Genomic DNA, 21,264 nt, shown 5'->3' with positions numbered 1-21,264 from the left:
TCATAAGTTAGTTATGAAGGGCATCCTCAGTAGCCCTTCAACTACTAGCCCTTCTGACACTGGCTGTTTTCCATTGACATATGCTTCATTTTATATATCACCAATTCCCCATACTTCTTTATGTCCCGACCACCAAGGCAAGACATAAAAGGTCTCTCTTCTGACCTTGGTCTATGCACAGAGTTACCTGGTCATTTCGGTGCGCCCCGTCCCGCAGCAATTCTTGCAGTAAATACCGCTGCCCCCGGTCGCCCGGATATATCCTTGAAGACCTTTCCCTACCTGGTTCCTGTGCACAAGAGCTGCCCGACCTAACCCGCCGCGTCTGCCCGCCTTGTTTCCAGGGTCTCCCAGTCCGGATCGTACTCGCCCAAACCGCGAACGACAAGCAAGGGAGTCGGAGATCACCGAAATCGGCGAGGTGCACCTCCCCGGTCATCCCAAGAGTGTCGAGCGGTCTGAGTCTTGGACCCCGGAACGAGGCCCCCAATTGTGAGAAACAGAACTCACTCACAAATCAATCAGCCTGAGACAAAGCCTTGGAAACAAGAACAATTTATTACAGTCTTCTAAGTACTGGACGCTTCTGCAATCAAGCAGAAATGCGTGCCAAAACAGAGCCTGTTCGCTTTCTTATTCAGTTTACAAGTTGCGGAATCACTTTATTGCGGAATCACTTTACTTCAGCTTTATTGTGAAATACCCCTGCTGCTTCTTTTTGTGGTCCACTACAACACTTTAAAGTTATTTCCTAGCTTAAAACTATTTTCTTTAAAAGACCCTCTATATTCATTAAAGTCTTAGCCTTAAGTATGCTACATGCTAATTGGGGATAATTGGGGAAGGTGGGACTTGTACAAACAGGACAGTCTTCACTTGAACCAGAGGGGTACTAATATCCTGGGTGGGAAATTTGCTGGTGCTATTCGGGTGGGTTTAAACTAGCTCAGCAGGGGGATGGGAACCGGGGGGTGTAGCTGCAATGCACAGGAGGATGAGAGTAGGAAGGACAGGGACAGGATTTCAGGGTCACAGGAATGTGCTGGCAGACAGTGAAGTGATTTGAAGTGTGTCTACTTCAACGCCAGAGTATCCGCAATAAAGTCGGTGAGCTTGCAGCACGGATAGGTACCTGGGACTTGGATGTTGTGGCCATTTCGGAGACATGGAGAGAGCAGGGTGAGGAATGGATGTTGCAGGTTCCAGGGTTTTGATCTTTCATTAAGAACAGCCAAGGCGGTAAAAGAGGGAAAGGCGTGGCCTTGTTCGTCAAGGATAGTATAACGGTGGCTGACAGAACTTTTGATGAGGACTGTTCTACTGAGTTAATGTGGGCTGAGGTTAGAAACAGGAGAGGAGAGGTCACACTGCTTGCAGTTTTTTTTATAGGCCTCCGCAGAGTTCCAGGGAGATGGAAGAGGGGATTAGCAAAATTATTCTGGGTAGGAGTGAAAGGAACAGAGTGGTCATTATGGGGGACTTTAACTTCCCCAACATTGACTGGAAATGCTTTCATTCTAGTACGTCGTATGGATCAGTTTTTGTCCAGTGTGTGCAGGAGGGCTCTCTGACACAGTATGTCGAAGGGCCGACAAGAAGGGAGGTCACACTGGATCTGGTGCTTGGTAACGAACCAGGCCAGATGTTTGATTTAGTGGAAGGTGAGCACTTTGGAGAGAGTGACCATAATTCAGTTAGGTTTCATTGAGCGATGTAAAGATTTAGGAACATGCCACAGGTCAAGAGTTATTGATGGGGCAAGGGCAATTATAATGCAATTATGCAAGACTTAGGATGCATAGAATAGGGTAGCAAAATGCAGGGGATGGGAACAATTGAAATGTGGAGCTGGTTTAAGGAACAGATATTGTGTGCCCTTGATAGGTATGTCCCTGTCAGGCAGGAAGTGATAAGGTAAGGGAACCGTGGTTTACAACAGAAATTGCATCTCTTGTTACAAAGAAGAAGGAGGCTTACGTGTTGATGAGACAAGATGGTTCAGATGAGGTGATGGAGAGTTACAGATCAGCTAGGAAGGATTTAAAGAGAGAGTTAAGAGCAAAGAGAGGACATGAGCAGTCGTTACCAAATAGAATAAAGGAGAACCTAAAGCTTTCTATAGGTATGTGAGGAATAAAAGGATGATTAGGGTAGGAATAGGGCTAATCAAAGACAGAAGTGGGAAGTTGAGTGTGGGCCCTGTGGAGATTGGAGAGGTGTTAATGAATATCTCTCATCGGTCTTCACTCAGGAAAAGGAGAATATTGTAGAGGAGAAGAATGAGGTACGAGATATTAGACTCAAAAGGATCAAGGTTAGTTGCACACAGGTGTTATCAATTCTAGAAGGAGTGAAAGTAGACAAGTGCCCTGGGCCCGATGGGATTTATCCAAGGATTGTCTGGGAAGCGAGGGAGGAGATAGCAGAGCTTTTGGTTTTAATATTTGAGTCGTCATTGTCTACAGGTTTAGTGAGCCTTACTTCTGTTGAAGGAAAGCTTTTGGAAAGGAATATTAGAGATAGGATTTATAATCATTCAGCAAGCAACAATTTGATTTCAGATAGTCAACATGGTTTCATCAAGGGCAGATCGTGTCTCACAAACCTTATTGAGTTTTTTGAGAAGGTGACCAAGCATGTAGATGAGGATAGGGCAGTTGACGTGGTGTACATGGACCTCAGTAAAGGTTCCACATGGTAGGCTGTTGGAGAAAATGCAGAGGCATGGGATTGAGGGTGATTTAGCAGTTTGGATTAGAAACTGGCATTCTGAAAGAAGGCAGCGAGTGGTGGTTTATGGAAAATATTCAGCCTGGAGTCCGGTTTCTAGTGGTGTGCCACAAGGATCTGTTTTGGGACTACTGCGGTTTGTCATTTTTAAAATGACTTAGGTGCAGGCAGAGGTGGATGGATTAGCAGAATTGGGCTGAGAGGTGGCAAATGGAGTTCAATGCAGTTAAATGTGAGGTGATTCACTTTGGGAAGAATAACAGGAAGGCAGTGATCTTGGAGTCCATGTGCATAGATCCCTGAAAGTTGCCACCCAGGTGGATAGTGCTGTGAAGAAGGCATACAGTGTGTTAGGTTTCATTCGTAGAGGGATTGAGTTCCGGGGAACCGCAATATCACGCTGCAACTATACAAAACGCTAGTGTGGCCACACTTGGAATATTGTGTATAGTTCTGGTCCCCATATTTCAGAAAGGATGTGGGAAGCATTGGAAACGGTGCAGAAGAGATTTACCAGGTTGTTGCCTGGTCTGGAGGGAGGGTCTTATGAGGAAAGGCTGAGAGACTTGGGTCCGTTCTCATTGCAAAGAAGAAGGCTAAGAGGGGATTTGATAGAGACATATAAGATGATCAGAGGATTAGATAGGGTAGACAGTGAAAGAATCTTTCCTAGGATGGTGACATCAGCTTGTATGAGGGGGCATAACTAGAAACTGAAGGGTGATAGATTTAAGACAGGTGTCAGAGGCAAGTTCTTTATGCAGAGAGTGGTAAGGGCGTGGAATGCCCTACCTGCTAAGGTAGTCAACTCAGCCACATTGGGGAGATTTAAACAATCCTTAGATAAGCGCATGGTTGATTTTGGGATAGTATCAGGGAACGAGCTGAGAATAGTTCACAGGTCGCGTAACATCGAGGGCGGAAGGGCCTGTTGTGCGCTGTATTGTTCTATGTTCTTTGTTCTATGTTCTAAACTTAGTGCAGGAGGCTGAAAGAAATGAGCAGCTTTAAAACAAAAACCTCTTGGAGCTCAAAGCTTTCAATGAGAGTCTGAGCCCGGTGGTAAGTTCAGGTAACCTGTATTGCAACCAAACTTTGTTACAGCTTCAGATCCCCCCAGCAAAAAGGCAGAGAAAAAGCAGTTGCTTTTTGAGCACCTCAAGGTCAAAGTGCACACACCATACCTCCCCTGTCCCACCCCCCTCACTGTCTTTACTATTGGCCAGCACCAAGTTGTCCCTTTGTAATCGAATCCTTGGTACAGCCGTAACCCGGAGGAAGTATTGCCTCACTCAGCAATTTCAACCCATATCCTGTCTCCAAGTAAGTTTCTCCCCGCTCATTTGCCAGGAAGGGGCAGTGTAGTGTCAACCAGACTGCTGTGGGTCTGGAGTCACGTGTAGGCCAGACCGGGTAAAGGATGCAGCTGGAACGACAGAGTGAATCCTTTCCCACAATGGCGGTTCCCTTCCCTAACAAGGGAGAGAGTGAATCAGATGGGGGCTTTCTCCTCCACACCACCCCCTCCCTGAAACGGTCTCATCGTTAGATTCCGAACTCCACATTTCTGACCGAATACCAATTCTGCCATCTGTCATGGCGGGATTCGAACCCAGGAGTCCCCAGAACCGGGTTGATAGTCCAATCGATAATGGCACTCAGCTGTCACTCCTTCAATCCCCCTGCGATGGCACGTGAACTCGCTGGTGCTCCTGCAGGTGGGAGGAGTAGGTGAAGCCCTTCCCGCACTGAGAGCAGGTGAACGGCCTCTCCCTGGTGTGGATCCATTGATGCCTCAGCAGGGTGGAAGATGTGCTGAAGCCCTTTCCACACTTGGGGCAGCTGAAGGGCCTCTCTCCCGTGTGGACCCGCTGGTGAGTCAGCAGGTGGGACGAATACCTGAAGGCCTTCCTGCACTCGGGGCAGCTGAAGGGCCTCTCCCCCGTGTGGACCCGCCAGTGGGTCAGCAGATGGGAGGAATGCCTGAAGCCCTTCCCGCACTGAGAGCAGGTGAAGGGCCTCTCCCCCATGTGGACCCGCTGGTGGGTCAGCAGGTGGGAGGAGCAGGTGAAGCCCTTCCTGCACTGAGAGCAACTGAACTGCCTCTCCTCCATGTGGACACGCTGGTGCCTCAGCATGGTGGAGGCCTGTGTAAAGGCCTTCCCACACTCGGGGCAGCTGAAGGGCCTCTCCCCTGTGTGGACCCGCTGGTGCCTCAGCAGGGCGGAGGAGCAGGTGAAGCCCTTCCCGCACTGAGAGCAGGTGAACGGTCTCTCCCCCGTGTGGACATGCTGGTGGGTCAGCAGGGAGGAGGAACTGCTGAAGGCCTTCCCACACTCGGGGCAGCTGAAGGGCCTCTCCCCCGTGTGGACCCGCCGGTGGGTCAGCAGGTGGGAGGAATCGCTGAAGGCCATCCCGCACTGAGAGCAGGTGAACGGCCTCTCCCCCGTGTGGACACGCTGGTGCCTCCGCAGGGAGGAGGAATCGCTGAAGGCCTTCCCACACTTGGGGCAGCTGAAGGGCCTTTCCCCCGTGTGGACCCGCCGGTGGGTCAGCAGGTGGGAGGAATTGCTGAAGGCCTTCCCACACTCTGGGCAGCTGAAGGGCCTCTCCCCCGCGTGGACCCGCTGGTGGCTCCGCAGGTTGGAGGAGCAGGTGAAGCCCTTCCCGCACTGAGAGCAGCTGAACGGCCTCTCCCCCGTATGGACATGCTGGTGGGCCAACAGGGTAGAGGAATTGCTGAAGGCCTTCCCGCACTCGGGGCAGCTGAATGGCCTCTCCCCTGTGTGGACACGCTGGTGCCTCAGCAGGTGGGAGGAATACCTGAAGCCCTTCCCGCACTGAGCGCAAATGAAGGGCCTCTCCTCCGTATGGACCTGCTGGTGGGTCAGCAGGTGGGAGGAGCAGGTGAAGCCCTTTCCACACTGAGAACAGGTGAACGGCCTCTCCCCCGTGTGGACCCGCCGGTGCCTCAGCAGGGTGGAGGAATTGCTGAAGGCCTTCCCACACTCTCGGCAGGTGAAGGGCCTTTCCCCCGTGTGGACACGCTGGTGCCTCAGCAGGGTGGAGGCCTGGGTAAAGGCCTTCCCGCATTCTGGGCAGCTGAAGGGCCTCTCCCCTGTGTGGACCCGCTGGTGGGTCAGCAGGGTGGAGGATGTGCTGAAGGCCTTCCCGCACTCTGGGCAGCTGAAGGGCCTCGTCCCCGTGTGTTTCTGCTGGTGGGCCAACAAGTGGGAGGAATGTCTGAAGGCCTTCCCGCAGTCGGTGCAGGGGAATGGCCTCTCCCCGGTGTGACTGCGCCGATGAGTCTCCAGGGCAGACGGGACACGGAAACCTTTTCCACAGTCGCCACACTTCCACGGTTCTTCTACAGGGCGGGATTCCTCAGGTTTCTCCATGGCCACAGCTTCAGCTGCACACAAACACGTGTAGAGCTCCTCCCTGCCGTGAAATCCCCTTCCCAGGCAGTATAACTGTTTCAGGCTCCACACACAGTGCGCTGCAACAGTGGGGGCTCTCGTCCAGTCCCACTGATGCTGAAAACGTCCTCAAACAGGAACCAAAAAGCGTTGATCCCTCTCACAGAAATCACAGTCCAAAATCATTGCGGTCCCGATGGATTGTGTGACTGTCAGACATTGACATCAAAGTGAGGACTGCAGACGCTGGAGAGTCAGTCAAAAAATGTGGCGCTGGAAAAGCACAGCAGGTCAGGCAGCATCTGAGGAGCAGGAGAGTCAATGTTTCGGGCATAAGCCCTTCATCCGTTGATTTTGAAACTTCCCTCTTCAGATTTTCAACTTCTCTGCAAAAGGAGATTACAAAAGTCATCACTATCAGTGCAGGGTAGAAATTCAGAACAAGTAATTCTACTTTCTGTGGAATATTCTTTTGTTGTTCCACAAAATTGAAAGCACCATCCCACTCTCTCTCCCCCTCTGTTCTCACTCCGCTCTAACTAATTCCCCTTAAGGTGCTGATTCAGGATCTTACAGGGGCAGAAAAAGCAAACACATCAAGACTGACATCTCTCTGAATTTTGGATACCTCCACCTGAAAGTTAATATCTTTCACAACACTGGGATCCTGCTGAGAGTGAGCAGGTCTGATTTTGGGAAGCAAAAAAAAAGTGTCAATTCAGGGTGAACCTGCAACGCAGCTTCTTGAGGAAGGACCAGACACAAAATGGTTATCGACCCCGGGAAGGTGGGAGCAAAATGAGATGTCAAGGCATTAACACCGACACACTTCAGTCAAACTCTTCTGCTCGCAGTCAGGGCAAAACATACTCTGAAAGTCCAGCCTTCACAACCACACTTCTGCTCCCACTGAAGACAATTAGAATCATACAGCACGGAAACAGACCCTTTGACCCAACCTGCCCAGATATCCGAAATTAATCTAGTCACGTTTGCCATCACTTGGCCTCTATATGGGCCGGGTGCTGGCAGCTGGGACTAAATTGGGTTGGCTATCTTGTCAGCAAGGACGGGTTGGACCGAAGGGTCTGTTTCTGTGCTGTACATCTCTGACTCCAGTTGCATTTGCCATCACTTGGCCCTGACCCATCTGAACCCTTCATATTCAGATGCCCGTCCAGGAGCCTTTTAACTTGTCATCGTACCAGCACCCACCACTTCCTCTGGCAGCTCACGCCTTCGTTCAAGCGACTCCACGTTGAAAGCGACTGGTCTGGTGCACCAGATGACATCAGGATAATCTTAGATCGATTCAGATCACATCGATACTCAGTCAGTGGCTTTCCCGATCAGGATGTTGTACGTGATCAAGCAGGTCAGTGGGTAGGCGATCCGCCACCTCTTAGTTCAAGTATCTCTACGAGAACTCCCTTGCTGGAGGGTCCCTTGGAGACACTTCAAGTGGACTTCATTGAGTTGGAGAAATGAGTTGAGTTGCTGTAAATATGTTTTGCTTATTGCTGATGTCTTTTCAAAGTGGATTGAAGCCTAACCTCCTCCTAAGGCTACTGGTGAGACTGTGGTGAAGATTTTGTTTAAGGAAATAATTCCCCACTTCAGTATACCTGCGTGCATTAGCTCGGACAATGGACCACACTTTGTAGGTAATATTAACGGAGAACTCTGTTCCCAGCTTTGTATTTGTCGGCAACTGCATGGTGCTTATCATCCTCAGGCGGCTGGCATTGTTGAATGTTTTAACCAAACTCAAGACTAAACTTGCCAAATTAATGGCAGAGTCTGGCCTCTCCTGGTTATGCTAATCCCTGTGGCCTTATTTCAGATGCGATCCATATCTGCGGGCAAGACACGACTGTCTCCAGCTGAGAGTCTCTCTGGTCACCGCCTCCATACTCTGGGAACGATTCGACTCCCTTCTGAGTCCACTTCCACCAAATGACCGAAACAATAATTGGTTATGTTCTTCCTCTAACTAGTGTTATGCGTGCCTTTCACTCCCAGGAGCTAGCGGCCTACAGCGATGTTCCCTCACTTTCAGCCTCGTCACGGGTAGAGCCTGGTTCATTGGTGCTCGTCAAGAACTGCTGGAAATGTGTTGCTGGAAAAGCGCAGCAGGTCAGGCAGCATCCAGGGAACAGGAGAATCGACGTTTCGGGCATAAGCCCTTCTTCAGGAATCAAGACCTGGACTGGCAAAGGTCTCCAGCCTCGTTGGGGTGGCCCCTTCCAGGTTTTACTTCCCACCCCTACGGCGGTCAAAGTTACTGGGCACTCAGCTTGGGTCCAACTGCACCACTGTAAATAGATTGACCGCACCAATCAAAAGGGGGGAAGTGGAGGAGAGAATCCTGGAATCCCAACAAAAGGAGTGGACCCTGTCCAGTTGGGTTTTTGAATCTTGCTGTTGTTCTCATGTTAATCTTATTGCAGATACTTGAACTAAGAGGAGGGACATGTAGGGGATCGCCTATCTCCTCACCTTTCTGATCACGTACAACATCCTGATGGGGAAAGCCACTAAGTATGGATGCGACCAGGAATGATCAGAGATTATCCACCACCCATGCTGAGGAGATGTCGTCCATTGCACCGGACCAGGCGCCTTAGACGTGTGGAACGTGATGAAGATTGATTATTGCAATGGACTCTTACATCAGAAAGACCAGATGGTCCATCTGGACAGTAGAAATCAGTGGGAGTCACCATGTCGTTACCATGTGTTTTTGATTTTACCTGCAGACGCAAGCCTAGTGAGGATAAAAATGATCAACCGTTATTATGGTAAATATTTTAAGGACGTCCAGGAACACCATCCCTTTTTGCAGGTCGGGCCTACTTGAGAAAAGGGAAGCCTGATAGGGGAAACTCCTCAATCCACAAAGAACTTATTTATACAGGCCCACAGAACGCTCTTCACCACAGAGGCAGTAGTATGTTACTCCTCTCTATCGGGAGATGACTTACTTGCCCCGTCCCCAGTCCCCGATTCCATTCCATTCGTCAGACTTCCTACTGCCGACCCTGCGAAGAGAAATATCACTTTCCAATAGCTCCGGTCTGTGTATACAAACAGTTGGTGTAACACTGGCCGGGGTACAGCAGCCTTATGCGGCACATGGACCTGGAACGGAACCCTTCCCTTGCACATTTATAGGCCTTTTCTCTTTTCAGAACCTGATACTGTCACCAAGACCGTGTACAATAGAGCTAAGGGAGAGCCCAATGGGAACAGCATTCTGAGGACCATTGTCTCCCATACAGTGCGAGTGCTCAAGTCACTTGGCCCATTTTTTACAGCGCTCAAGCGACTCCTCTTGCAAAACGTCGACCCTTTACTCCTGTAGACCTGACCAGACCCCCTGCTGTAACATTTCAGTAACCTATTTTGACAAACTCTCCCTAATATACTCCAAACCAGACTATTATTTCTTCAGCTAAGGTAAAGCTACCAATTTCCTTGTCCTGGATGGCAAAGATGTCCCTCATAAGGTCACTATCGGAGCCCTTGTTCCCACAACAGGACCTTGTCCTGGCCAGTGGACAAGTCGATGGAACCTCCATCTGAGGAGGATGCAGCGGTCGGTCTCAGCCAACCTTGCTCCAACTGGAAGGATCCCAAGGGACTGGGTGACAATATAGGACACCCGATAGGCTGGGGAATCCAGAGTACCCTGAGGTTGGAAGGATCGGCAGGAGTGACAAGTCAACAGAACCGCAACTCCCTCTTTGAAGGCCTGACCTTTCGAGGAAATAAGACGAAAGAGGCTCTGGAACATAGTAAACTGGGATTATCAGACCTGTGTCTTTACTCTGTGCAGAATCAGTATGCCTTAGACTATATACTTGCCGAGGAGGGTGAGGTCTGCACCATTGTCCAAGATAAATGCACTATGGCCATTCCCGATCTCACTGGCAATATTACTAAGATACAAGAAGAGATCCAGGCATTCCTTGACAGAATGACTGAAGGGACCAGTTGGGGAAACTGCAGATCGGGCTGATGGTACAATTGGCTTATCAATTTAGCTATGTTTGTTTGTCGGTATTGGTATTGTTAGGTATTTAATTGCTCGGCTTATGAGGTCCCTTAGTGATATAGATTTGCCCCAGAAGATGCTGCTTTCGCGATCTGATGGCTCACCCACACGTGTCGAAGGCGATGATAAATATGACAAATGAGCTGCGAAGATGGTGGTGCCGCTCTGCAGGATGTTGATGGCTGGACCACCTTGAAGGGCATTTGTTTAGACTAGCCTTCTCTTTCAGTGATCGCGGTGCAATCAAAGGGAGGAATGAGGGTGTGGGCATCTGGGTGAGAAAGTCTATAGCCTTAAAACTTGTCTTTATATATTCAGACTAAAATGTAATGCTGAATTATTGAATACATTTACTGCACAAGAAAATAAACAGGCAGGAAGGCTCAGAAAGAGGAGAGAACTTAAAGATAGGGACACCTGGGCTCACCAAGCCATAACAGATGCTGTGAGGCAATTAAGAACGTTTGCCTCAGCATCAGTGAATCTGTGTGAACAGGACACCAAGTGATAACATTCACAGCCGTTCCCTTGTGAGACCATTTTAGTGCTGAGGCTGTTGAATCCCGTAGAAAATTAACTCTTAGTGCTTATCTGCTATGGATTGAAAAGAATTGCATTTTGGGACTTTATAATGATATTGAGTAGCCATTACTGGTTATTAAATACAAACTCTGTAAAAGGAAATATTGATAAAGCTTTACCTTACTTACTGCAGCCGAGGCTCCAGCGGAGGAAACAGGCCGCGGGCACACTTCCGGCTTCGGGATGGCCACGCCCCCTGGTCCTGGTCCCGCCCCCTCCTCGTCCAAGGCGACGCGTAAGCCCCGCCCCTTCCGAACGCAGATCGTAAAACCCGCCCCCAGACTAAACCCCGCCCACCCAGGTGTATTTGGAAGCACGAGCTTCTGCAGCGCTGCTCCTTCTGCGGGTAGCTGTGCTGCAGGATCATAAGACACAGAATTAATAGCAAAACATCACAGTGTCATGCAATTGATGCAATATTTGGAACAAACCTGGACTGCTGCTGAGTCCTTCATCTTTTAGAATGGGTTGCAGGTTTCAGTTCATCAATATATAAATTCCAGAACTTTAGATCAGATTCCCTCCAGTGTGGAAACAGGCCCTTCGGGCCAACAAGTCCACACCGACCCGCCGAAGAGCAAAACACCCAGCCCCATTCCCCGTCACCTAACACTACGGGGCAATTTAGCTTGGCCAATTCACCCTAACCCGCACGTCTTTGGACTGTGGGAGGATAACCGCGCAGACGTTGGGGGGGGAATTGAACCTGGGGCTCTGGCGCTGTGAGGCAGCAGTGCTAACCACAAAAAAAGGTGACATTTTCTGTTTTTCAGCGGCAGCTGCAACCCAGGAGTGGGGAGTCACTGATTTGAGGTTTTAAATTTGAAGTCAGAGAGCAGAGGTTCCTGGGAGAGGAGGGATGACTTATTTGTATTTCCTTCTTGCTGTATAAGTCAGTGGGTACTGTTGAGGGGGGATAACGACCTACCAGGGGTATGCACTGGGGCCCAGGTCTCTGGCACAGAGCCTGTCCCTGTTGCACCAGAAGGGAAGGAAGGAAACAAGGAGAGTGTTAGTCATTGGGGACTCAATAGTTAGAGGGTCAGATAGAAGGTTTGTTGGGAATGAACAAGACTCGCGGTTAGTGTGTTGCCTCCCAGGTGCCAGGGTGCGTGATGTCCCGGAACGTATCTTTGGGGTCCTGAAGGGAGAGGGTTTCCAACCCCAAGTCATGGTCCATATAGGTACCAACAACATAGGTAGAAATGTGAGAAACAGAACTCACTCACAAATCAATCAGCCTGAGACAAAGCCTTGGAAACAAGAACAATTTATTACAGTCTTGCAAGTACTGGACGCTTCTACAATCAAGCAGAAATGCGCACCAAAACAGAGACTGTTAGCTTTCTTATTCAGTTTACAAGTTGCGGATCACGCCTCCCTTTTTCCATCCTAAGCCGATTACCTCACTTGTCAGTTATTTTCTTATCTGGCCATCCTGCTGTCCTTGTCTGTATTGTTTGTTCCTCGTTTGTTACAGTTTGTTCTTTTATCCAGTTTCTCTTATCATACTATAAGCTTTATTGTGAAATGCCCCTGTTGCTTCTTTTTGTGGTCAACTACAACACTTTAAAGTTATTCCCTAGCTTAAAACTATTTTCTTTAAAAGACCCTCTATATTCATTAAAGTCTTAGCCTTAAGTATGCTACATGGTACAAGAATTCCTCGACCGTTTGTATAATGTTCCCCTTCCCTTCCCCCCACTACACCCCCTCACCCATCTGCAAAAACATTTCTAATCTCCCACAGAAAGAGGGATAGGGATGTAAGGCAGGATTTCAGGGAGCTAGATTGGAAGCTGAGGGCTAGAACAAACAGAGTGGTTATCTCTAGTTTGTTACCCATGCCACGTGATAGCAATGCAAGGAATAGGGAGCTGAACACCTGGCTGCAAGGATGGTGCAGGAGGGAGGGTTTCAGGTTTTTGGATAATTGGGGCTCATCCTGGGGAAGGTGGGACTTGTACAAACAGGACAGTCTTCACTTGAACCAGAGGGGTACTAATATCCTGGGTGGGAAATTTGCTGGTGCTATTCGGGTTGGTTTAAACTAGCTCAGCAAGGGGATGGGAACCGGGGGGTGTAGCTGCAATGCACAGGAGGATGAGAGTAGGAAGGACAGGGACAGGATTTCAGGGTCACAGGAATGTGCTGGCAGACAGCGAACTGGTTTGAAGTGTGTCTACTTCAACGCCAGAGTATTCGCAATAAGTTGGTGAGCTTGCAGCATGGATAGGTACCCAGGATTTGGATGTTGTGGCCATTTCGGAGACATGGAGAGAGCAGGGTGAGGAATGGATGTTGCAGGTTCCAGAGTTTTGATCTCTCATTAAGAAAAGCCAAAGCGGTAAAAGAGGGCGAGGCGTGGCCTTGTTAGTCAAGGATAGTATAACGGTGGCTGACAGAACTTTTGATGAGAACTCGTCTACTCCAGTAATGTGGGCTGAGGTTAGAAACAGGAGAGGAGAGGTCACACTGCTTGGAGTTTTTTTTACAGGCCTCTGCAGAGTTCCAGGGAGGTGGAAGAGAGGATTTGCAAAATTATTCTGGGTAGGAGTGAAAGGAACAGGGTGGTCATTATGGGGGACTTTAACTTCGCCAACATTGACTGGAAATGCTTTCACTCTAGATTCTGGATCAGTGGTGCTGGAAGAGCACAGCAATTCAGGCAGCATCTCTGTGAATTGCTGTGCTCTTCCAGCACCACTGATCCAGAATCTGGTTTCCAGCATCTGCAGTCATTGTTTTTACCTCATGCTTTCACTCTAGTATGTCGTATGGATCAGTTTTTGTCCAGTGTGTGCAAGATGGTTTTCTGACACAACATGTCGAAGGGCCGACAAGGGGGTACGTCACTCTGGATCTGGTGCTTGGTAATGAACCAGGCCAGATGTTTGATTTAGTAGAAGGTGAGCACTTTGGAGAGAGTGACCATAATTCAGTTAGGTTTCATTTAGCGATGTAAAGGGATAGGAACATGCCACAGGTCAAGAGTTATTGATGGGGCAAGGGCAATTATAATGCAATTATGCAAACCTAGGATGCATAGAATAGGGTAGCAAAATGCAGGGGATGGGAACAATTGAAATGTGGAGCTGGTTTAAGGAACAGATATTGTGTGCCCTTGATAGGTATGTCCCTGTCAGGCAGGAAGTGATAAGGTAAGGGAACCGTGGTTTACAACAGAAATTGCATCTCTTGTTACAAAGAAGAAGGAGGCTTACGTGTTGATGAGGCAAGATGGTTCAGATGAGGTGATGGAGAGTTACAGATCAGCTAGGAAGGATTTAAAGAGAGAGTTAAGAGCAAAGAGAGGACATGAGCAGTCTTTAACACATAAAGGAGAACCCTAAAGCTTTCTATAGGTATGTGAGGAATAAAAGGATGATTAGGGTAGGAATAGGGCCAGTCAAAGATAGAAGTGGGAAGTTGAGTGTGGGCCCTGTGGAGATTGGAGAGGTGTTAATGAATATCTCTCATCTGTCTTCACTCAGGAAAAGGAGAATATTGTAGAGGAGAAGAATGAGGTACGAGATATTAGACTCGACAGGATCGAGGTTAGTTGCACACAGGTGTTATCAATTCTAGAAGGAGTGAAAGTAGACAAGTGCCCTGAGCCCGATGGGATTTATCCGAAGTTTCTCTGGGAAGCGAGGGAGGAGATAGCAGAGCCTTTGGTTTTGATATTTGAGTTGTTATTGTCTACAGGCTTAGTATCAGAGTGGAGGATTGCTAATGTTGTGCCCTTGTTCAAGAAGGGCAGCAGAGATGACCCAGGTAATTATAGACCACTGAGCCTTACTTCTGTTGAAGGAAAGCTTTTGGAAAGGAATATTAGAGATAGGATTTATAATCATCTTGCAAGCAACAATTTGATTTCAGATAGTCAACATGGTTTCATCAAGACAGATCGTGTCTCACAAACCTCATTGCATTTTTTGAGGTGACCAGTATGGAAATGAGGGTAGGGCAGTTGACGTGGTGTACATGGACCTCAGTAAAGCCTGTGATAAGGTTCCACATGGCAGGCTGTTGGAGAAATAGCAGAGGCATGGGTTGTTGTGGTTTGGTTCGCCGAGCTGGGAGTTTGTGTTGCAAACGTTTTGTCCCCTCTCTAGGTGACATCCTCAGTGCTTGGGAGCCTGCTGTGAAGCTCTTCTGTGATGTTTCCTCCAGCATTTATAGTGATGGTGTCACCTAGACAGGGGACGAAACGTCTGCAACACAAATTCCCAGCTCGGCGAACAGAACCACAACAACGAGCACCCGAGCTACAAATCTTCTCCCAAACTTTGAAGAGACGTGGGATTGAGGGTGATTTAGCAGTTTGGATTAGAAACTAGCTTTCTGAAAGAAGGCAGCGAGTGGTGGTTTATGGAAAATATTCAGCCTGGTGTCCGGTTACTAGTGGTGTGCCACAAGGATCTGTTTTGGGACGACTGCGGTTTGTCATTTTTATAAATGACTTAGATGCAGGCAGAGGTGGATGGATTCGCAGAATTGGACTGAGAGGTGGCAAATGGAGTTCAATGCAGCTAAATGTGAGGTGATTCACTTTGGGAAGAATATCAGGAAGGCAGTGATCTTGGAGTCCATGTACATAGATCCCTGAAAGTTGCCACCCAGGTAGATAGTGCTGTGAAGAAGGCATACAGTGTGTTAGGTTTCATTCGTAGAGGGATTGAGTTCCAGAACCGCAACATCATGCTGCAACTATACAAAGCACTGGTGCAGTCACATTTGGAATATTGTGTATAGTTCTGGCCCCCATATTTCAGGAAGGATGTGGGAAGCATTGGAAACGGTGCAGAAGAGATTTACCAGGTTGTTGCCTGGTCTGGAGGGAGGGTCTTATGAGGAAAGGCTGAGAGACTTGGGTATGTTCTCATTGGAAAGAAGGCTAAGGGGGGATTTGAAAGAGACATCTTGGATGATCAGAGGATTAGATAGGGGAGACAGTGAAAGAATTTTTCCTAGGATGGTGAAGTCAGCTTGTATGAGGGGGCATAACTACAAATTGAGGGGTGATAGATTTAAGACAGGTGTCAGAGGCAAGTTCTTTATGCAGAGAGTGGTAAGGGCGTGGAATGCCCTACCTGCTAAGGTAGTCAACTCAGCCACATTAGGGAGATTTAAACAATCCTTAGATAAGCGCATGGATGATTTTGGGATAATGTCAGGGAATGAGCCGAGAATACTTCACAGGTCGGCGCAACATCGAGGGCCAAAGGGCCTGTTGTGCGCTGTATTGTTCTATGTTCTTTGTTCTATGTTCTAAACTTAGTGCAGGAGGCTGAAAGAAATGAACAGCTTTAAAACAAAAACCTCTTGGAGCTCAAAGCTTTCAATGAGAGTCTGAGCCCGGTGGTAAGTTCAGGTAACCTTTATTGCGACCCAACTTTGTTACAGCTTCAGATCCCCCCAGCAAAAAGGCAGAGAAAAAGCAGTTGCTTTTTGAGCACCTCAAGGTGAAAGCGCACACACGACACCTCCCCTGTCCCACCCCTCTCACTGTCTTTACTATTGGCCAGCACCAAGTTGTCCCTTTGTAATTGGATCATTGGTAAAGCCCTAACCCGGAGGAAGTATTGCCTCACTCAGCAATTTCAACCCATACCCTGTCTCCAAGTAAGTTTCTCCCCGCTCATTTGCCAGGAAGGGGCAGTGTAGTGTCAACCAGACTGCTGTGGGTCTGGAGTCACGTGTAGGCCAGACCGGGTAAAGGATGCAGCTGGAACGACTGAGTGAATCCTTTCCCATAATGGCGGTTCCCTTCCCTAACAAGGGAGAGTGTGAATTAGATGGGGGCTTTCTCCCCCGCACCACCCCCTCCCTGAAACGGTCTCATCGTTAGATTCCGAACTCCACATTTCTGACCGAATACCAATTCTGCCATCTGTCTTGGCGGGATTCGAACCCGGGAGTCCCCGGAACCGGGTTGATCATCCAATCGATAATGGCACTCGGCCGTCACTCCTTCAATCCCCCTGCGATGGCACGTGAACTCGCTGGTGTTTCTGCAGGTTGGAGGAGTAGGTGAAGCCCTTCCCGCACTGAGAGCAAGTGAACAACCTCTCTCCGGTGTGGATCCGCTGGTGCCTCAGCAGGGTGGAGACCTGGGTAAAGGCCTTCCTGCACTCTGGGCAGCTGAAGGGCCTCTCCCCCGTGTGGACCCGCCGGTGGGTCAGCAGGTGGGAGGAATACCTGAAGCCCTTACTGCACTGAGAGCAGGTGAATGGCCTCTCCCCCGGGTGGACGCGCTGGTGGGTCAGCAGGGTGGAGGAATTCCTGAAGGCCTTCCCGCACTCGGGGCAGCTGAAGGGCCTCTACCCCGTGTGGACCCGCTGGTGCCTCAGCAGGGTGGAGACCTGGGTAAAGGCCTTCCCGCACTCCGGGCAGCTAAAGGGCCTCTCCCCTGTGTGGTTGAAACTTTATTGCTGGAACAGCACAGCAGGTCAGGCAGCATCCAGGGAACAGGAGATTCGACGTTTCGGGCACAGGCCCTTCTTCAGGAATGAGTCATTCCTGAAGAAGGGCCTGTGCCCGAAACGTCGAATCTCCTGTTCCCTGGATGCTGCCTGACCTGCTGTGCTGTTCCAGCAATAAAGTTTCAACTTTGATCTCCAGCATCTGCAGACCTTACTTTCTCCTCTCCCCTGTGTGGACCCGCTGGTGGGTCTGGAGGTTGAAGGAGCAGGTGAAGCCCTTCCCGCACTGAGAGCAGGTGAACGGCCTCTCTCCCGTGTGGATACGCTGGTGGGTCATCGGGGAGGAGACGTGGGTAAAGGCCTTCTCGCACTGAGAGCAGCTGAAGGGTCTCTCCCCTGTGTGGATCCGCTGGTGGCTCTGCAGGGTGGAGGAGCAGGTGAAGCCCTTCCCACACTGAGAGCAGGTGAACGGCATCTCCCCTGTGTGGACATGCCGGTGACTCCGCAGGGTGGAGGAATCGCTGAAGGCCTTCCCGCATTCAGGGCAGCTGAAGGGCCTTTCCCCCGTATGGACACGCTGGTGCCTCAGCAGGGTGGAGGCCTGGGTAAAGGCCTTCCCGCACTCTGGGCAGCTGAAGGGCCTCTCTCCCGTGTGGACATGCTGGTGGATCAGCAGGGTGGAGGAATTGCTGAAGGCCTTCCCGCACTCGGGACAGCTGAAAGGCCTTTCCTCCCTGTGGACCCGCTTGTGCCTCAGCAGGGTGGAGGCCTGGGTAAAGGCCTTCCCGCACTCTGGGCAGCTGAAGGGCCTCTCCCCTGTGTGGACCCGCTGGTGGGCCAATAGGTGGGAGGAATGTCTGAAGGCCTTCCCGCAGTTGGTGCAGGGGAATGGCCTCTCCCCGGTGTGACTGCACCGATGAGTCTCCAGGGCAGACAGGACACGGAAGCCTTTCCCACAGTCGCCACACTTCCACGGTTCCTCTACAGGGCGGGATTCCTCAGGTTTCTCCATGACCACAGCTTCAGCTGTACACAAACACGTGTAGAGCCCCTCCGTGCCGTGAAATCCCCTTTCCAGGCCGTAGAATTGTTTCAGGCTCCACGCACAGTGCGCTGCAACAGTGGGCGCTCTCGTCCAGTCCCATTGATGCTGAAAACGTCCTCAAACAGGAACCAAAAAGCGTTGATCCCTCTCACAGAAATCATAGTCAAAAATCGTTGCGGTCCCGATGGATTGTGTAACTGTCAGACATTGACATCAAAGTGAAGACTGAAGACGCTGGAGAGTCAGTCAAAAAATGTGGCGCTAGAAAAGCACAGCAGGTCAGGCAGTATCCGAGGAACAGGAGAGTCAATGTTTCGGGCATGAGCCCTTCATCTGTTGATTTTGAAACTTCAATCTTCAGATTTTCAAATACTCTGCAAAAAGAGATTACAAAAGTCATCACTTTCAGTGCAGGGTAGAAATTCAGAACAAGCAATTCTACTTTCTGTGGAATATTCTTTTGTTGTTCCATAAAATTGAAAGCACCATCCCACTCTCTCTCCCCCTCTGTTCTCACTCCGCTCTATCTAATTCTCCTGAAGGTGCTGATTCAGGATCTTACAGGGGCAGAAAAAGCAAAAACATCAAGACTGACATCTCTCTGAATTTTGGATACCTCCACCTGAAAGTTAATATCTTTCACAACACTGGGATCCTGCTGAGAGTGAGCAGGTCTGATTTTGGGAAGCAAAAAAAAAGTGTCAATTCAGAATGAACCTGCAACGCAGCTTCTTGAGGAAGGACCAGGCACAAAAGGGTTAACGACCCCGAGAAGGTGGGAGTAAAATGAGACATCAAGGCATTAACACCGACACACTTCAGTCAAACTCTTCTGCTCCCAGTCAGGGCAAAACATGCTCTGAAAGTCCAGCCTTCACAACCACACTTCTGCTTCCACTGAAGACAATTAGAATCACACAGCACAGAAAGTGACCCTTTGGCCCAACCTGCCCAGATATCCTAAATTAATCTAGTCACGTTTGCCATCACTTGGCCGCAATATGGGCTGGGTCCTGGCAGCTGGGACTAAATTGGGTTGGCTATCTTGTCAGCAAGGACGGGTTGGACCGAAGGGTCTGTTTCTGTGCTGTACATCTCTATGACTCCAGTCGCATTTGCCATCACTTGGCCCTGACCCAACTGAACCCTTCATATTCATATGCCCATCCAGGAGCCTTTTAACTTGTCATCGTATCAGCACCCACCACTTCCTCTGGCAGCTCATGCCATCGCTCAAGCGACTCCATGTTGAAAGCGTCTGATCTGGTGCACCAAATGACACCAGGATAATCTCAGATCATTCCAGATCGCATCGATACTCAGTCAGTGGCTTTCCCGATCAGGATGTTGTACGTGATCAAACAGGTCCATGGGTAGGCGATCCCCCACCTCTTAGTTCAAGTATCTCTACGAGAACTCCCTTGCTGGAGGGTCCCTTGGAGTCACTTCAACTGGACTTCATTGAGTTGTAGAAATGAGTTGAGTTGCTATAAAGGTGTTTTGCTTATTGCTGATGTCTTTTCGAAGTGGATTGAAGCCTACCCTCCTCCTAACGCTACTGCTGAGACTGTGGTGAAGATTTTGTTTAAGGAAATAATTCCCTGCTTCAGTATACCTGCGTGCATTAACTCGGACAATGGACCACACTTTGTAGGTAATATTAACGGAGAACTCTGTTCCCAGCTTTGCATTTGTCAGCAACTGCATGGTGCTTATCATCCTCAGGCGGCCGACCTTGTTGAATGTTTTAACCAGACTCAAGACTAAACTTGCCAAATTAGTGGCAGAGTGTGGCCTCTCCTGGTTATGCTAATCCCTGTGGCCTTATTCCAATTGCAATCCATGTCTCCAGGCAAGACACGACTGCCTCCAGCTGAGAGTCTCTCTGGTCACCGCCTCCGTACCCCTTGGAACGATTCAACTCCCTTCTCAGTCCACTTCCACCACATGACTGAAGCAATGATTAGTTATGTTCTTGCTCTAACTAGTGTTATGCGTGCCTTTTACTCCCAGGAGCGTGCGGCCTACAGCGATGTACCCTCCCTTTCAGCCTCGTCACGGGTAGAGCCTGGTTCATTCGTGCTCGTCAAGAACTGGACTGGCAAAGGTCTCCAACCTTGTTGGGATGGCCCCTTCCAGGTTTTACTTCACACCCCTACGGCGGTCACAGTCACTGGGCACTCAGCTTGGGTCCAACTGCACCATTGTAGATGGGTTTTGAATTTTGCTGTTGTTGTTCTAATGTTAATCTTATTACAGATACTTGAACTAAGAGGAGGGACATGTGGGGGATCGCTTATCTCCTCACCTTTCTGATCACGTATAACGTCCTGATGGGGAAAGCCACTAAGTATGGATGCGACCAGGAATGATCAGAGATTATCCACCACCGATGCTGAGGAGATGTCGTCCAGTGCACCGGACCAGACGCTTTTGACGTGTGGAACGTGATGAAGATTGATTATTGCAATGGACTCTTACATCAGAAAGACCAGATGGTCCATCTGGACAGTAGAAATCAGTGGGAGTTATCATGTCGTTACCATGTTTTTTTGATTTTACCTGCAGATACAAGCCTAGTGAGGATAAAAATGATCAACCCCGTTATTATGGTAAATATTTTAAGGACGCCGAGGTACACCATCCCATTTTGCAGGACGGGCCGACTCGAGAAAAGAGAAGCCTGATAGGGGAAACTCCTCAATCCACAAACAACTTATTTATACAGGCCCACAGAACGCTCTTCACCCCAGAGGCAGTAATATGTTACTCCTCTCTATCGGGAGATGACTTACTTGCCCCGTCCCCAGTCCCCGATTCCATTCTATTCGTCAGACTTCCGACTGCCGACCCTGCGAAGAGAAATATCACTTTCCAATACCTCGGGTCTGTGTATACAAACAGCTGGTGTAACACTGGCCGGGGTACAGCAGCCTTATGTGGCACATGGACCTGGAACGGAACCCTTCCCTTGCGCATTTATAGGCCTTTTCTCTTTTCAGA

General features: G+C 49.4%; 2 protein-coding genes across 9 annotated transcripts in view; one reads left to right on the top strand and one right to left on the bottom strand.

Moving 5' to 3' along the window:
- LOC148144764 (sulfhydryl oxidase 1-like) overlaps positions 1–21,264 on the top strand; it is a 177,525-nt gene that overhangs the window by 19,378 nt on the left and 136,883 nt on the right. Inside the window, exon 3 of one of the 7 annotated variants that reach the window (XR_015751597.1) lies at positions 345–708. The exons of the other annotated variants lie outside the window; for them this stretch is intronic. The gene's annotated coding sequence lies outside the window, so the exon portion shown is untranslated. Of the gene's footprint in view, positions 1–344; positions 709–21,264 lie in introns of those variants that run through there. 7 annotated transcript variants of the gene reach the window in all.
- LOC148144766 (uncharacterized) lies at positions 3,818–10,975 on the bottom strand. Of its 2 annotated transcripts, none has more exons than XM_087975063.1 (2): positions 10,908–10,975; positions 3,818–6,535 (listed from the first exon to the last, which is right to left on the bottom strand). In XM_087975063.1, the coding sequence occupies exon 2, from the start codon at positions 6,126–6,128 to the stop codon at positions 4,404–4,406; it is 1,725 nt and encodes a 574-aa protein (XP_087831189.1). In that variant the 5' UTR covers positions 6,129–6,535; positions 10,908–10,975; the 3' UTR covers positions 3,818–4,403. The 2 variants fall into 2 exon arrangements, with proteins under 2 accessions (XP_087831189.1, XP_087831190.1); XM_087975064.1 differs by lacking the exon at positions 10,908–10,975 and adding an exon at positions 9,134–9,150.

This window comes from Chiloscyllium plagiosum, unplaced genomic scaffold (genome assembly GCF_037043375.1).
Source record: "Chiloscyllium plagiosum isolate Xiang-an unplaced genomic scaffold, Cpla_swu_hap1 HiC_scaffold_27, whole genome shotgun sequence".
Classification (NCBI taxonomy): domain Eukaryota; kingdom Metazoa; phylum Chordata; class Chondrichthyes; order Orectolobiformes; family Hemiscylliidae; genus Chiloscyllium; species Chiloscyllium plagiosum.
Note: the sequence above shows the minus strand (reverse complement) of the source record. Positions and strands in the feature narration are given on the sequence as shown.

What these genes read in the sequence shown, in the direction of transcription:
- LOC148144766 (XM_087975063.1), bottom strand. Translation starts at nt 6,128, where the DNA reads ATGGAGAAACCTGAGGAATCCCGCCCTGTAGAAGAACCGTGGAAGTGT.